General features: G+C 43.0%; 1 protein-coding gene across 1 annotated transcript in view; it reads right to left on the minus strand.

Annotated features, from left to right (window-relative positions):
* Positions 1-18,452, minus strand: part of ptpn20 (protein tyrosine phosphatase non-receptor type 20) — a gene marked incomplete at both ends in the record, with an annotated part of 149,626 nt that overhangs the window by 51,687 nt on the left and 79,487 nt on the right. The window contains 3 exons of the mRNA XM_084153066.1: positions 5,560-5,650; positions 5,778-5,926; positions 6,146-6,282. Of these exons, the coding sequence (XP_084009192.1) occupies positions 5,560-5,650; positions 5,778-5,926; positions 6,146-6,282 (377 nt within the window). The remainder of the gene's footprint in view (positions 1-5,559; positions 5,651-5,777; positions 5,927-6,145; positions 6,283-18,452) is intronic.

Consider the following 18,452-nt stretch of genomic DNA (forward strand, 5'->3'; position numbering starts at 1 on the left):
GAAATAACTCAAATAAGTATTCACCCCCTTTGTTTAGGCAAGCCTAAATTAGTTCAGGAATAACATTTGGCTTAAAGGTCCAATGCAGCCATTTTGATCTCAATATCAAATTGTTTCTGGGTAACAATGAAGTACCTTACTGTGATTGTTTTAAATTAAAATGGTTAAAAAAAACTTCTTAGCAAAGAGCAATTTCTCAAGCAAGAATTTTGCTAGGACTGTCCGGGATTGGTCTAAGTGGGGAGGGGAAAACGGAAAACTAGCTTTTATTGGCAGAGAGGTCTGCAACTCTCTTTCTTATTGGTCTATTAACTAATTTACCGCCTTGTGATGTCACCAGGCAGGCCAAAACTCAATCATATCAAAACAGGCAGAAATTTCAGGCGGTCTTTTCAAACAGCTCCTACACTAAAAGGGCATTATCATCATTTTCACAATTTCACAGTATTATTCCAACCTCATAGTGTGGAACTATACTGTATATAAAACACAAGAAAATCACATTCTTGACTGCACTGGGCTTTTAACAAATCAAATGCCCCCAGTCCGCCTGGCCTTGCTGCTATTCCAGTTTCAACTGTTCTGCCTGCGGTTATGGAACCCCTACCTGTCCCAGACCTGCTGTTTTCAACTCTTAATGATCGGCTATGAAAAGCCAACTGAGATTTATTCCTGATTATTATTTGACCATGCTTGTCACTTATGAACATTTTTGAACATCTTGGCATGGTTCTGTTATAATCTTCACCCGGCACAGCCAGAAGAGGACTGGCCACCCCTCATAGCCTGGTTCCTCTCTAGGTTTCTTCCTAGGTTTTCGCCTTTCTAGGGAGTTTTTCCTAGCCACCGTGCTTCTACACCTGCATTACTAGCTGTTTGGGGTTTTAGGCTGGGTTTCTGTACAGCACTTCGAGATATTAGCTGATGTAAGAAGGGCTATATAAAATAAAATTGATTGAAAAATTGAAATAGTAAGTTACATGGACACACTCTGTGTGAAATAATATGGGTTTAAATTATTTTCTGAATGACTACCCCTTCCTCTGTCCCCCACACATACAACATCTGTAAGGTCCCGCAGTCAAGTACTGCATTTCAAGCACAGATTCATTCAACTACAAAGACCAGGAACATTTTCGAAAACCTTATAAAGAAATAAAGAAGGGCAGTGATTGGTAGATCGGCAACAATAACAAATCAGACACTGAATATCTCTTTTAGCACGGTCAAGTTAATAATTATGCTGTGGATGATGTATTAAACCACCTAGACACATCAAAGATACAGTCGATCTTCTGAACTGAGCTGAAGGACAGGAAGGAAACTGCTCAGGGATGTCACCATGAGGCTATTGGTGATTTTAAAACAGCTACGGAGTTCGTTGGCTGTGATGGGAGAAAACGGAGGATTGATCAACAACATTGTAGTGACTCCACAATAATGATAAGAAGAAGAAAAATATACAAATGCATCCTGTATGCAACAAGGCACTAAAGTAATATTGCAACAACAAACAAAACACGGCAAAGGAATACACTTTTTAGCCTAAAAGCAAAAGCCTTACAGTGAGGGAAAAAAGTATTTGATCCCCTGCTGATTTTGTACGTTTGCCCACTGACAAAGAAATGATCAGTCTATAATAAAAAAAATATAAATTGATTTGCATTTTAATGAGGGAAATAAGTATTTGACCCCCTCTCAATAAGAACGATTTCTGGCTCCCAGGTGTCTTTTATAGAGGTAACGAGCTGAGATTAGGAGCACACTCTTAAAGGGAGTGCTCCTAATCTCAGTTTGTTACCTGTATAAAAGACACCTGTCCACAGAAGCAATCAATCAATCAGATTCCAAACTATCCACCATGGCCAATACCAAAGAGCTCTCCAAGGATGTCAGGGACAAGATTGTAGACCTACACAAGGCTGGAATGGGCCACAAGACCATCGCCAAGCAGCTTGGTGAGAAGGTGACAACAGTTGGTGCGATTATTCGCAAATGGAAGAAACACAAAATAACTGTCAATCTCCCTCGGCCTGGGGCTCCATGCAAGATCTCACCTCGTGGAGTTGCAATGATCATGAGAACGGTGAGGAATCGGCCCAGAACCACACAGGAGGATCTTGTCAATGATCTCAAGGCAGCTGGGACCATAGTCACCAAGAAAACAATTGGTAACACACTACGCCGTGAAGGACTGAAATCCTGCAGCGCCCGCAAGGTCCCCCTGCTCAAGAAAGCACATATACAGGCCCGTCTGAAGTTTGCCAATGAACATCTGAATGATTCAGAGGAGAACTGGGTGAAAGTGTTGTGGTCAGATGAGACCAAAATGGAGCTCTATAAAATCAACTCAACTCGCCGTGTTTGGAGGAGGAGGAATGCTGCCTATGACCCCAAGAACACCATCCCCACCGTCAAACATGGAGGTGGAAACATTATGCTTTTGGGGTGTTTTTCTGCTAAGGGGACAGGACAACTTCACCGCCTCAAAGGGACGATGGACGGGGCCATGTACCGTCAAATCTTGGGTGAGAACCTCCTTCCCTCAGCCAAGACATTGAAAATTGGTCATGGATGGGTATTACAGCATGACAATGACCCAAAACACACGGCCAAGGCAACAAAGGAGTGGCTCAAGAAGAAGCACATTAACGTCCTGGAGTGGCCTAGCCAGTCTCCAGACCTTAATCCCATAGAAAATCTGTGGAGGGAGCTGAAGGTTCGAGTTGCCAAACGTCAGCCTCGAAACCTTAATGACATGGAGAAGATCTGCAAAGAGGAGTGGGACAAAATCCCTCCCGAGATGTGTGCAAACCTGGTGGCCAACTACAAGAAACGTCTGACCTCTGTGATTGCAAACAAGGGTTTTGCCACCAAGTACTAAGTAATGTTTTGCAGAGGGGTCAAATACTTATTTCCCTCATTAAAATGCAAAACAATTTATAAAAAATTTTACATACGTTTTTCTGGATTTTTTTGTTGTTATTCTGTCTCTCACTGTTCAAATAAATCTACCATTAAAATTATAGACTGATCATGTCTTTGTCAGTGGGCAAATGTACAAAATCAGCAGGGGATCAAATCCCTCACTGTATGTTTGGGCCAAATCCAGCACAATACATCACTGAGTACGGTCACTGTGGAAACGACGTTGTCGATGCAGGAGATATTGTAGAAATACTGTAGAATTCTATTAATTCCTATGGAGGACTGCTCCTTCTGAGGAGTACCAATATGGTGGTTTCAAAGCCTCTCATTGGCCAATACATAGCATCAGCAATCTAACACCTTTCAAATAAGGGTGTTAGATTGTCACCCCAGACTTCAGGAGTAAATATGAAGGAAGTTTGGTACCCAGACCTTTACCTCCTTATTTTCAAGGATGGTGGTGGCTGCATCATGGTATGGGTATGCTTGATATCGGCAAAGACTGGGGAGTTTTTCAGGATAAAAAGACACGGGACGGAGCTAAGCACAGGCAAAATCCTAGAGGAATAGCTGTTTCAGTCTGCTTTACACCAGACACTGGGAGAGGAATTCACCTTTCAGCAGGACAATAACCTACAACATAAGGGTTCTTACCAAGAAGACAGTGAATGTTCCTGAGTTGCCAAGTTCGTTTTAACTTAAATCTGCTTGAAACTGTATGGAAAGACTTGGAAATTGCTGTCTAGCCATGATCCCCAACACCTTGAGCTTGAAGAATTCCGAAAAGAATAATGGGCAAATATTGCACAATCTAGGTGTGCAAAGCTCTTAGAGACTTACCCAAGAAGACTCACAGCTATAATCACTGCCAAATGTGTTTCTAACATGTATTGACTCAGGGGGGTGAACACATATCTAATCAAGGTACAGTATATTAGTGTTTTATTTTTCATTAATAGTATTTTGTGTAGATCATTGATAACAAATGACAATTAAATCAATTTTAATCCCACGTTGTAACACAATAAAATGTGAAGAAATCCAATGAATATTTATGATACCCACTGTATACACTGGATGTCTTTGCATACATTTATAAATTAATATAAAGGGGTGGACCAGGGCTGCAACCACCAGAAACTTGCTCTGTCTTGGCCTACCTGCACTCACCTGCGCATTCTAGTCTGCCTAATGAATTACTGTTGTTGAATTATGCCAGAGAACGTGACAAGTATGTCAAGAGAAGGATGCCCACAGATTTAAAATCTAAACGCTTGACTCTAGATTTCACCTATCTATACATACTTTACATTGTTTGCGAGATCAGACATAATATCACTATAATCCGAGTGTGGATGTTGCTTTCATTTCAGCAAATCTAATTTGTAAACATTTCAACTGTATTAAATCATTACTTTTTTCAATTGCACAAAAGAATCCACACCCACTAAAATAAAGTTAACTTTCTTCTCTTTCTTGTGATGTAAGTCTCGAGACGCTGAGTTAAATCCCCAACGAAGTGGTCGTTATTATAGATGCAACGTTTAACCAATGTATTCCATTGAGCCCATTTCAGCCATAACCGGAGTGTATTTGACAGGTCATTACAAACGTTTCCACAGTCGTTTGTTAACAAGAAAGAAATGAATGGCACAAGCAAGAGTGGGAAAGAGTCACCAGAGTAAAATGAAAGCAATGAATCCAGCGAGTTTAAGTGACAAGTGGATTTTGCATCCCTCAAACACAGGAAATAGATGGCTGAAAAGGAGAGATTCTCAGGTGGGCGGAGCATGCACGTTGCCCCCGACACACACACACACACACACGTAACCAAATGCTCCTCACTAGCAGGGCACACAGATGTAAATTACCACGGAAATCGGAGTTACATGTGTGTATGGGAACTCATAAAATAAGGGATAAGACTTGAGTGACCACTGCCCAGCTAGCAAAACTTTGTATGTCTTTATGTTCAGAGGGGTATACTACAAAGCAGCATAAATTAGTTAGCCAGCTAACTTGACAAAATCTTCTGAAATACGTTGACATTTCTTTTTTAAAGATGGCCTTGAGCTTGAAATGGGCATGGTCTAATTGACTCAAAAAAACAAAACTCATATCTAAGTTTAGCTTTCTCAATGAACCAGAAAATAAATAGTTTTTTCTGGTTGATTATCAAATTTAAAGGAAAATTCCACCCAAAAACTATATTTTGGAATTTGTTTCATTAGTCCATTGTTGATATAGTCCCAAAATGTTTTGCATGTCAACAATAAAGTTTTCAAGATATACAACTTAAAAATACAGAAAAACTAATTGAACCTCCTTTGTAGTATAACCTTCAGGTTGTATAAGGATGTTTTGCTGACATCTTTTAGCCACCATAACTATTATATGACCAGAAAACAACCAAAATATAACGTCTTGATATCGTCATGAAAAAGACGTAATTATCTGGTTGCAACAGGGACCATTAGGTTGTAATCTTACAACCAGAAAATTACGTAATTAACACGTTGTGTGTCAATTTTGCCCGCAGCTGTCCTTTCCAGCCCAGATTAGATGGTTCCAGTGCAGACTACACAGAAGCATGAAAGGGACTGTAGTTAAACCAGTTTAACAGGGACTTACAGGGCAGGATGTCCCGGTAGCGGTTCTTCTCCCGGTTCTCCGGAGCTTTCCCCACCAGACAGTTATCAGACGGCTTTAGATGCTCCAAGGCCTGAAACAAACTGAAAATGTTTTCTGCTGCTATTGAAAAGGCAGACCAAGTTGCATGACATGGTTAACATACTTCATTAGTGTGTGTGTGCATGTGTATGAATGAGGAACACACAGTGTATACCCACCATGAACTCTCGGACCAGTTCTTGCTGGTCTAGTTGATGTTGAAGTATCTGTATGAGGGCTTTCACTCTGGACCCAGCGTATTGACTGGTCTTAGCTGGACTGATCATGGCTAGGCTGACCAACTCTTCTTCTGATACTATAGGTGGACCTGGAGAGAGGAGAGGGAATAAGTTATTCATGATTATAAATATGGGACCTATGCACTGTAGTTAGGTTTTCGAAAACCAACCATTTAACAGTGCTAGAAAAAGAATAACCCATGGTGCAGAGCTCTGGAGCAGTTTAGGGGAAAGTTCCTTGCTCAAAGGCAACACATTTTCCCGTCAGACTTAGGATTTGGACCGGCCGCCCTCCCCTGACCCTGTACCTGAGAAGGGTGACATGGTCTCATGACCATTAGCTTCAAATGTCTCATCATCCTCATCCTCGGTGCTCCAGCCGTCTGATTGGCTGTTTTTGCTGCCCATCATGGTTTCGTCCAATGGCGTCACAGGGATTTGGTTCCTGGGGGGGATCAGGGGGTAGGGATGAGACGATTTCTACTCTTCTGTAGAGGGGCAGACCATTTCTAGTGTTTCGTAAGGGGGTTGAAATCATGCTGAGCCTCCTTTCCCTGCTCCTTTTGCACGTAAGATACAATAGCAGCTTTTCTATACTGTATCTGATATTAAATTATTTTATCAATCATTATATTATGATATATCCTTACTGATATATTAACTATCAAGTCAACGTCTATTCAACCAGGAGATCCCATTGTGATATGGTCATACAGTATCATAGGCAGCACACGTTTTTGTTTCATCAGTGACTCATTGCTGCCTCCTTGTGGTCAAAGTTAGTAGACACGCCAAAAACGTTGAGTAACAGTCTGTGTTATGACACTCCAGATGTACGCAGTGTACTCCGAGGACAACTGAGACATGACTTCAATATTAACACACAGTGCTTACAGTGCAGTTAACGTACCATGAAAACATATTCTATTTTGAGTCTATGGATGTACTGCTCATTCCGGACCAGGCCCTAATCCCAGGGATTTGAAAGCGACGGTGCAAGAGAAGGCAAACGTGCGGGTTCCCTGACGAGACTACATCGGCGAGTAAATAAATCGCCTCTACCCTCCGTTCTAATGGCGAACGTACACTTACGTTCAAAAGTTTGGGGTCACTTAGAAATGTCCTTGTTTTCCAATTTGTTGGTCCATTAAAATAACATCAAATTGATCAGAAATACAGTGTAGCCATTGTTAATGTTATAAATAGCTATTGTAGCTGGAAACGGCAGAGGCCCATTTCCAGCAACCATCAGTCCTGTGTTCCAATGGCAAGTTGTGTTCCAATGGCAAGTTTATCATTTTAAAAGGCTAATTGATCATTAGAAAACCCTTTTGCAATTATGTTAGCACAGCTGAAAACGGTTGTGCTGATTAAATAAGCAATAAAACTGCCCTTCTTGAGACTAGTTGAGTATCTGGAGCATCAGCAGTTCGAATAAAGGATCAAAATGGCCAGAAACAAATAACTTTTCTTCTGAAACTCGTCAGTCTATTCTTGTTCTGAGAAATGAAGGCTATTCCATGCGAGAAATTGCTAAGAAACTGAAGATCTCGTACAACGCTGTGTACTACTCCCTTCACAGAACAGCTCAAACTGTCTCTAACCAGAATAGAAAGAGGAGTGGGAGGCCCCGGTGCACAACTGAGCAAGAGGACAAATACATTAGTGTCTAGTTTGAGAAACAGACGCCTCACAGGTCCTCAAATGGCAGCTTCATTAAATAGTACCCGCAAAACACCAGTCTCAACGTCAACAGGGAAGAGGCAACTCCGGGATGCTGACCTAGGCAGAGTGACCCTAAACTTTTGAACGGTAGTGTACAATCACTAGAGAACAAACTTGACGAGCTTCGATCAAGACTTTCCTATCAACGGGACCTGAAGAACTGTAAAATCCTATGTTTCTCAGAGACGTGGCTGAACAACGACATGGATAATATACATCTAGCTGGTTTTCTATGCATCGTCAAGACCTAACGGCAGCTTCGGGTAAGGTTAAGGGGGAGGTGTGTGTCTCTGTTAACAACAGCTAGTGCACAATCTTTAATGTTAAGGAAGTATCGAGGTTTTGCTCACCTAAGTTAGAATGCCTCATGATAAGCTGCAGACTACACTATTTACCAAGAGAGTCTTAATCTATATTATTCTTAGCTCTCTATTTACCACCACAAACCGATGCTGGCACTAAGATCACACTCAACAAACTGTATAGGGCCATAAGCAAACAAGAAAATGCACATCCAGAGGCGGCACTCCTAGTGGCCGGTGGTTTTAATGCAGGGAAACTGAAATCAGTCTTACCTCATTTTCACCAGCATTTCACCTGTGCAACTAAAGGCGAAAAAACTCTAGACCACCTTTACTCCACACACAGAAATGCATACAAAGCTCTCCCTTGCCCTCCATTTGGCAAATCTGACCATAACGCTATCCTCCGGATTCCTGCTTACAAGCAAAAACCCAAATAGGAAGTACCAGTGAAGAGCTCAATACGGATCGACGACGAGTGCATCGACGATGTTGTTCCCACAGTGACCGTATGTACATATCCCAACCAGAAGCCATGGATAATAGGCAACATCTGCACTGAGCTAAAGGCTAGAGCTGCAGTTTTCAATGATGGGACACTAATCCGGATGCTTATAACAAATCCCACTATGATCTCCATCAAGCCATCTAGCAGTCAAAACATCAACACTGGACTAAGATTGAATCCTACTACGGCGGCTCTGATGCTCATCGGATGTAGCAAGGTTTGCAAACTATCACGGATTACAAAGGGAAACCCAGCCGCCAGCTGCCCAGCGACGCGGGCCTACCAGACGAGCTAAAAAAAATGTATGCACACAGAGGCAAGCAACACTAAACCATGTATGAGAGCACCAGCTATTCCGGACGACTGGATGACCATAGCCGATGTGAGTAAGACCAGGTTAAACAGGTTAACATTCGCAAGGCCGCAGGACCAGACGGATTACCAGGTCACGTACTCAGAGCATGCGCTGACCAGTTGGCAAGTGTCTTCACTGACTTTTTCAAAGCTCCCTGACCCAATCTGTAATACCTACATGTTTCAAGCAGACCACCATAGTCCCTGTGCCCAAGAATGCCAAGGTAACCTGTCTAAATGAATATCGCCCCGTAGCACTCACATCCTCAGCAATGAAACACTTTGAAAGGCTGGTCATGGCTCACATCAACACCATCATCCCAGACACCCTGGACCCACTCCAATTCGCATACCGCCACAACAGATCCACAGATTATGCAATCTACATGAGAATGCTGTTCATTGACTATAGCTCAGCATTCAACACCATAGTGCCCTCCAAGATCATCATTAAGCTCAGGACCTTGGGACTGAAAAACTCCCTCTGCAACTGGATCCTGGACTTCCTGATGGGCCGCCCCCAGGTGGTGAGGGTAGGCAACAACACATCCGCTATACTGATCATCAACACGGAGGCCCCCAGCGGTGCGTGCTTAGTCCCCTCCTGTAGTCCCTTGTTCACTCACGACTGCGCACAACTCAAAAACCATCATTAAGTTTGCTGACGACACAACAGTGGTTGGCCTGACCACCGACGACGTTGAGACAGCCTATAGGGAGGAGGTCAGAGACCTGGCAGTGTGGTGCCAGGACAACAACCTCTCCCTCAACGTCAGCAAGACAAAGGAGATGTTCGTGAACTACAGGAAAAGGAGGGCCGAACACGTCCCCATCCACATCGACGGGGCTGTAGAGGAGCAGGACGAGGAGCTTCAAGTTCCTTGGTGTCCATATAACTAAGGAATTGTCATTGTCCACACACACCAACACAGTCGTGAAGAAGCCACAACAGCGCCTCTTCCCCCTCAGGAGGTTGAAAATATTTGGCATGGGCCCTCAGATCCTCAAAACGTTTTACAGCTGCACCATCGAGAGCATCTTCACTGGCTGCATCACCGCTTGGAATGGCAACTGCTTGGTATCTGACCACAAGGCGCTACAGAGGGTAGTGCGCATGGCCCAGTACATCACTGGGTCCGAGCTCCCTGACATCCAGGACCGCTATACCAGGTGGTGTCAGAGGAAGGCCCAAAAAATTGTCAAAGCCACCCAAGTCATAGACTATTCTCTGTGCTACTGCACAGCAAGCAGTACCGATGCACCAAGCCTGGAACGTTTTACATTAGATTTTAGTCATTTAGCAGATGCTCTTATCCAGAGAGACTTAAAATAGCAATTCGGGTTAATTGCTTTGCTCAAGGTCACAGACAGATTTTTCACCTAGTCGGCTCAGGGATTCAAACCAGCTACCTTTTGGTTAATGGTCCTACAGTTTTAAACGCTAGGCTACCTGCCGCCCAACAGGACCCTGAACATCTTCTACCCCCAAGCCATAAGACTGCTAAATACACTGAACAAAAATATAAAAACACAACATGCAACAATTTCTAAGATTTGACTGAATTGCAGTTCATATAAGGAAATCAGTCAATTGAAATATATTCATTAGGCCCTACTCTATGGATTTCACATGACTTGGAATACAGATATGCATCTGTTGGTCACAGATACCTTTAAAGAAAAGGTAGGGGTGTGGATCAGAAAACCAGTCAGTATCTGGTGTGACCACCATTTGCCTCATGCAGCGTGACACATTTCCCTCTTAGAGTTGATCAGGCTGTTGATTGTGGCCTGTGCTTTCCCACTCCTCTTCAATGGCTGTGCGAAACTGCTGTATATTGGTGGGAACATACACGTCGAACCAGAGCATCCCAAACATGCTCAATGGGTGACATGTCTGGTGAGTATGCAGGCCATGGAAGAACTGGGACATTTTCAGCTTCCTGGAATTGTGTACAGATCCTTGCGAAATGGGGCCGTGCATTATTATGCTGAAACATGAGATGATAACAGTGAATGAATGGCACGACAATGGGCCTCAGGATCTCGACATGGTATCTCAAATTGCCATCGATAAAATGCAATTGTGTTCGTTGTCCGTAGCTCATGCCTTCCCATACCATAACCCCACCATGGGGCACTCTGTTCACAATGTTGACATCAGAATACTGCAAGCCCACACGACGCAATACACGTTGTCTGCAATCTGCCCGGTACAGTTGAAACCGGGATTAATCCGTGAAGAGCATACTTCTCCAGTGTGCCAGTAGCCATCGAAGGTGAGCATTTGCTCACTGAAGTCTGTTACGATGCCGAACTGCAGTCAGCCCAAGACCCTGGTGAGAACGACGAGGACGCAGATGAGCTTCCCTGAGACGGTTTCTGACAGTTTGTGCAAACCCACAGTTTCATCAGCTGTCCAGGTGACTGGTCTCAGACGATCCAGCATGTGAAGAAGCCAGATGTGGAGGTCCTTGGCTGGCGGGGTTACACGTGGTCTGCAATTGAGGCCAGTTGGACGTACTGCCAAATTCTCCAAAACAACGTTGGAGGCGGCTTATGGTAGAGAAATGAACATTCAATTATCTGGCAACAGTTCTGGTGGGCATTCCTGTAATCAGCATGCCAATTGCACGCTCCCTCAAAACTTGAGACATCTGTGGCATTGTGCTGTTTGACAAAACTGCTAATATTAGAGTGGCCTTTTGTCACCAGCACAAGGTGCACCTGTGTAATGATCATGCGGTTTAATCAGCTTCTTGATATGCCACACCTGTCAGGTGGATGGATTATCTAGGCAAAGGAGAAATGCTCACTAACAGGGATGTAAACACATTTGTGCACACAATTTGTGAGATATAAGCTTTTTGTGAGCATGGAACATTTCTAGGATATTTTATTTCAGCTCATGAAACATAAATAATAAATAAATAAATAATAATATGCCATTTAGCAGACGCTTTTATCCAAAGCGACTTACAGTCATGTGTGCATACATTTTTTACGTATGGGACCAACACTTTACATGTTGCATTTATATACAGTATTTTGTCGATATACTTAGTTAAATAGTTAACCAATAGCTACACGGACTATCTGCATTGACCCTTTTTGCACTAACTCTTGACTCATCACATACGCTGCTGCTACTGTTTATTATCTAGTCACTTTTTTCCTACCTATATGTACATATCTACGTCAATGACCTTGTACCCCTGCTCATCGCTCGGTACTGGTACACTGTGTATACTGTATAGCGAATTATCGTTACTCATTGTGTATTTATTCCTCGTGTTATAATTGTTTTTATTATTAATCTTCTTCTCTCTCTGCATTGTTGCAATAAGCATTTCACTGTTAGTCTACACTTATTGTTTATTTTATTTTATTTGAAACTGAAACTTAGCTTTAAGAATCAATATTGTAAGGGAGAGTGGGGTATGTTGAGCCATTTTTTACATTCAGCATCAATATGTCAAGGGAAATATAGTATTCTTTCTAACAAAGATATCTACATATGAAGAGTTTTTTTCCCAAAATGCTATATACAGTACAGCTCGTTCGGAAACTATTCAGACTCCTTGACTTTTTCCACATTTTTTTACGTTACAGACTTATTCTAAAATGGATTAAATAAAAAAAGATCCTCATCAATCTACACACAATACCCCATAATGACAAAGTGAAACAGGTATTGAGACATTTTTGCACATTAATTACAAATAAAAAACAGAAATACCTTATTTACATAAGTATTCAGACCCTTTGATAAGAGAATCCTTGAGATGTTTCTACAACTTGATTGGTCCACCTGTGGTAAAATCAATCGATTGGACATGATTTGGAAAGGCACACACCCGTCTATATAAGGTCCCACAGTTGACAGTACATGTCAGAGCAAAAACCAAGCCATGAGGTCGAAGGAATTGTCCGTAGAGCTCCGAGACAAGATTGTGAAATAACACATATTGAATCAATTAGTAACCAAAAAAGTGTTAAACAAATTATAATATATTTTATATTTAAGATTCTTCAAAATAGCCACCCTTTGCCTTGATGTCAGCTTTGCACACTCTTGGCATTCTCTCAACCAGCTTCATGAGAGGTAGTCACCTGGAATGCATTTCAATTAACAGGTGTGCCTTCTTTAAAAAAAAGTGGCGCAGTGGTCTAAGGCACTGCATCGCAGTGCTAGCTGTGCCACTAGAGATCCTGGTTCGAATCCAGGCTCTGTCGTAGCCGGCCGCGACCGGGAGACCCATGGGGCGGCGCGCAATTGGCCCAGCGTCGTCCAGGGTAGGGGAGGGAATGGCCGGCAGGGATGTAGCTCAGTAGATAGAGCATGGCGTTTGCAACGACTGGGTTGTGGGTTCGTTTCCCACAGGGGGTATGAAAAAAATAATAAAAAATAATAAATAAAATGTATGCGTCTTATGGCAAGAACAGCTCAAATAAGCAAAGAGAAACGACAGTCCATCATTACTTTAAGACATGAAGGTCAGTCAATATGGACAATTTCAAGAACTTTGAACGTTTCTTCAAGTAGAGTCGCAAAAACCATCAAGCCCTATGATGAAACTGGCTCTCATGAGGACCGTCAAAGGAAAGGAAGACCCAGAGCTTTTTCATTAGAGTTACCAGCCTCAGAAATTGCATCCCAAATAAATGCTTCACAGAGTTCAAGAAACAAACACATCTCAACATCAACTGTGTGAATCAGGCCTTCATGGTCAAATTGATGCAAAGAAACCACTACTAAAGGACACCAATAAGAAGAAGAGACTTGCTTGGGCCAAGAAACACGAGCAATGGATATTAGACAGGTGGAAATGTGTCCTTTGGTCTGGAGTCCAAATTGTAGATTTTTACTTCCAACTGCCATGTCTTTGTGAGACGCGGTGTGGGTGAACGGATGATCTCTGCATGTGTGGTTCCCACCGTAAAGCATGGAGGAGGTGGTGTGGGGGTGCCTTGCTGGTGACACTGTCTGTGATTTATTTAGAATTCAAGGCACACTTAACCAGAATGGCTACCACAGCATTCTGCAGCGATATGCCATCCCATCTGGTTTGGGCTTAGTGGGATTATCATTTGTTTTTCAACAGGACAATGACCCAACACACCTCCAGGCTGTGTAAGGCTATTTTACATCAGATGACCTGGCTTCCACAATCCCCCAACCTCAACCCAATTGAGATGGTTTGGGATGAGCCGGACCGCAGTGTGAAGGAAAATCAGCCAACAAGTGCTCAGCATATGCGGGAACTCCTTCAAGACTGTTGGAAAAGTTTTCCAGGTGAAGCTGCTTGAGAGAATGCCAAGAGTGTGCAAAGCTGTCATGAAGGCAAAGGGTGGCTATTTGAAGAATCTCAAATATAAAATATATTTTGAATTGTTTAACAATGTTTTGGTTATTACATGATTCCATATGTGTTATTTCATAGTTTTGATGTCTTCACTATTATTCTACAATGTAGAAAATAGTAAAAATAAAGAAAAACCCTGGAATGAGTAGGTGTGTCCAAACTTTTGACTGTAACTGTATATCCGCCTCACTCTCAGATAAATAAGTATTACTGCTAGCTTTTACACAGTCAAATGTAACAAATAACTACATTTGTAATAAGTAACTGTACAAATATTTGTGACATAAATATGCAGTAATACAGTAATATGAGATATGTATATAAAACATTTACATTTGACATTTTAGTCATTTAGCAGATGCTCTTATCCAGAGTGACTTACGCATTCATCTCAAGATAGCTAGGTGAGACAACCACACATATCACAGTCAAATATACAGGATTCGAAAATTCCATTCCAGCTAAACAATGGATATATAGCAAAAAAATTAATACATTTTAATACACATCTAAAATCTATGAATTAAAAATCTGAGAACAGTAATATTTTACACACAACATAAAAAATAATTTGTGATGACTAAATCAACACAAATGTTAAAAATGTGTGGCTATAGTTTGGATATAAACTCTTCATATATTTCAGGATGTTATGTATCCCTGGAAATAATAGGAATTAATGTAAAGATAACAGGTTTGAAAACATAGTTTGTCCAAAAAAAAGGTGTTCTCTTGGCACAACCCCGGGTATGGGGTAAATTTGGCATAGGGACAGGGTAAGTTGAGTTGCCTTGGGGTAGGTGGGTAATGTTGTCCAGTGACAGTTGGTGAGGGTGCATGGAATGGGGGTGTGGTACACTACAATACCAAAAGTATATGGACACCTTCTCGTCGAACATCGAGTTGGTCCCCCTTTTGCTGCTATAACAGCCTCCACTCTTCTGTGAAGTCTTCCCACTAGATGTTGGAACATTGCTGCGGGGACTTGCTTCCATTCAGCCACAAGAGCATTAGTTAGGTTGGGCACTGATATTGGCCGATTAGGCCTGGCTCGCAGTCGGCGTTCAAATTCATCCCAAAGTTATTCGATGGAGTTGAGGTCAGGGCTCTGTGCAGGCCAGTCAAGTTCATCCACACCGATCTCCACAAACCATTTCTGTTTGGACCTCATTTTGTGCAGGGGGGGCATTGTCATGCTGAAACAGGAAAGGCCTTCCCCAAACTATTGACACAAAGTTGGAAGCACAAAATCGTATAGAATGTCATTGTATGCTGTAGCGTTAAGATTTCCCTTCACTGGAACTAAGGGGCCTAGCCCAAACAGCCCCAGACCATTATTCCTCCTCCACCAAACTTTACAGTTGGCACTATACATTGGGGCAGGTAGCGTTCTCCTGGCATCCGCCAAACCCAAATTAGTTTGTCGGATAGCCAGATGGTGAAGCGTGATTCATCACTCCAGAGGACTTGTTTCCTCTGCTCCAGAGTCCAATGGTGGCAAGCTTTACACCACTCCAGCTGATGCTTGGCATGGTGCATGGTGATCTTACGCTTGTGTGCGGCTGCTCAGCCATGGAAACCCATTTCATGACGCTCCCGATGAACAGTTTTTGTGCTGACGTTGCTTCCAGAGGCAGTTTGGAACTCAGTAGTGAGTGTTGCAACCGAGGACAGACGATTTATATACGTTACGTGCTTCAGCACTTAGCGGTCCCGTTCAGTGAGCTTGTGTGGCCTACCTCTTCACGGCTGAGCAGTTGTTTTCCACTTCACAATAACAGCACTTACACTTACAGACCGGGGCAGCTCTAGCAGGGCAGAAATGTGACAAACTGACTTGGAAAAGGTGGCATCCTATGACGGTGCACTCTATTTTATATACCTGTCAGCAATGGGTGTGGTTGAAATAGCCGAATCAACACATACTTTTGTATATATATAGTGTATATTGCATATCTTAAATGTATGCCTAGATTTAGATATATATCTCTCTGTTTAGGGCTGTGGCGTTCATGACATTTTGTCAGACGGTTATTGTCATGCAAATGACTGCCGGTCTCATGGTAATTGACCCGTAATTAACATGAACATGTTTAGCATCTCCAGGCCTCGAAGAATACAAGCCACTGATGGGGGCCTTTGGAACATCTTCATAATTTTTTTTCTAATAAACCATTTAATATACACCATCACAATAAATACATTTATTTTAGGCAAGTCTAAAGAAACATTATGATATGAAGAAAATATGATGGCATTTTTCCTATTTTGTTGCCTTACAACCTGGAATTAAAATTGATTATTGGGGGGTTGTATCATTTGATTTACACAACATGCCTACCACTTTGAAGATGCAAAATATTTTTTTTTGTGAAACAAACAAGAAATAAGACAAAAAAACAGAAAACTTGAGTGCATAACTATTCACCCCCCCCAAAGTCAATACTTTGTAGAGCCACCTTTTGCAGCAACTACAGCTGCAAGTCTCTTGGGGTATGTCTCTATAAGCTTGACACATCTAGCCACTGGGATTGTTGCCCATTCTTCAAGGCAAAACTGCTCCAGCTCCTTCAAATTGGATAGGTTCCGTTGGTGTACAGCAATCTTTAAGTCATACCACAGATTCTCAATTGGATTGAGGTCTGGGATTTGACTAGGCCATTCCAAGATATTTAAATGTTTCCCTTAAACCACTTTAGCGTTGCTTTAGCAGTATGCTTAGGGTCATTGTCCTGCTGGAAGACTGAAACAGGTTTATATATATATATATATATATATATATATATATATATATATATATATATATATACACACTGAGATCATGTGTCAGATCATGTGACACTTAGACAGGTGGACTTTATTTAACTAATTATGGTGACTTCTGAAGGTAATTGGTTGCACCAGATCTTATTTAGGGGCTTCATAGCAAAGGGAGTGAATACATATGCACTCACCACTTTTCTGTTATTTAATTTTTTGAATTTTTTGAAACAAGTTATTATTCTTATTTCACTTCACCAATTTGGACTATTATGTGTATGTCCATTACATGAAAGCCAAATAAAAATCCATTTAAATTACAGGTTGTAATGCAACAAAATAGGTAAAACGCCAAGGGGGATGACTACTTTTTCAAGGCACTGTAAAGAAAATACCTGTCTTTGTGATCGTCTCCACCCCCCTCCAGGTGTCGCCCATCAACCCCATTATCCCCAGTGTATTTACACCTGTGTTGCCAATTCGTTTTGTTTCGTTAAGCCTACCAGAGTTTTTCCCCTTGCTCCTGTCTTTCTTAAGTTCCTGTTTTCTAGTTTTCCCGGTTTTGCCCATTCTGCCTGCCCCTGCCTGCCGTTCTGCACCTTGTCACACCACCCTGGATTATTGACCACTGCCTGCCATGACCCTGAGACTGCATGCCGTTCTGCACCTTTTGGACTCTGATCTGGATTACTGCGTCTGCCTGCCCTTGACCTGTCGTTTGCCTGCCCCCTGTTTTTGTAATAAACTTTTGTTACTTCGACACTGTCTGCATCTGGGTCTTCTCCTGAATCGTGATAGTACGAACTGGCCGTGACTGACCCAGCCATCTCCTCCCAAGGAGCCACCATTGGAAGGCACGAGGAGTTGCTTGGCGGTCTCATGGAAGGTTTCCAGACCTTGTCCAAACACCATGACCGAGCATTTAACATTGCTGGAGCATTTCCGCGGGTTGTCTGTTAGGCAGCCTACCACGACGGTAACCTCCCAGCCCCTAAGTAACACGGCTGTTAGCAGCGCGGCCTCCCCGGCCAACCTGGTTTCCCGAGATCCCCACTTACCTCCCCCGGAACGCTTCGCTGGAGAGTCGGGAACCTGTCGGGCATTTCTCGCTCAGTGTTCGCTCATCATCGAGCTGCAGCCCTCCTCCTTCCCCTCGGACCACTCTAAGATTGATGGAAGAGGCAGCTTACTCGCTCGCCGTCGGATCCTTACAAGCCCGTTCTGCCACGCTCATTGCCTGAAGTCAGCGCAGCCTGCCCCGTGACGTCCTCCTGGGGGCTTGGAAGTTGCCTCAGACCTCCCACCATTCCCTCGGAGTACCAGGACCTCCGGGAGGTGTTCAGTAAGACCCGGGCCACTTCGCTTCTGCCGCACCGACCCTACGACTGCGGAATCGACCTTCTCCCAGGCACCACTCCGCCCCGGGCCGACTGTACTCACTGTCGGGTCCGGAGACCAAGGCTATGGAGACCTACATTGAGGACTCCCTAGCTGCCAGGTTCATCCGTCCTTCTGCCTCCCCCGCCGGAGCAGGCTCTTCTTTGTGGAGAAGAAGGACAAAACCCAGTGCCCGTGCATTGACTGCCGGGGCCTCAACGAC

The sequence above is a fragment of the Coregonus lavaretus genome, assembly GCF_964263955.1.
Source record: "Coregonus lavaretus genome assembly, chromosome: 36".
Lineage (NCBI taxonomy): Eukaryota > Metazoa > Chordata > Actinopteri > Salmoniformes > Salmonidae > Coregonus > Coregonus lavaretus.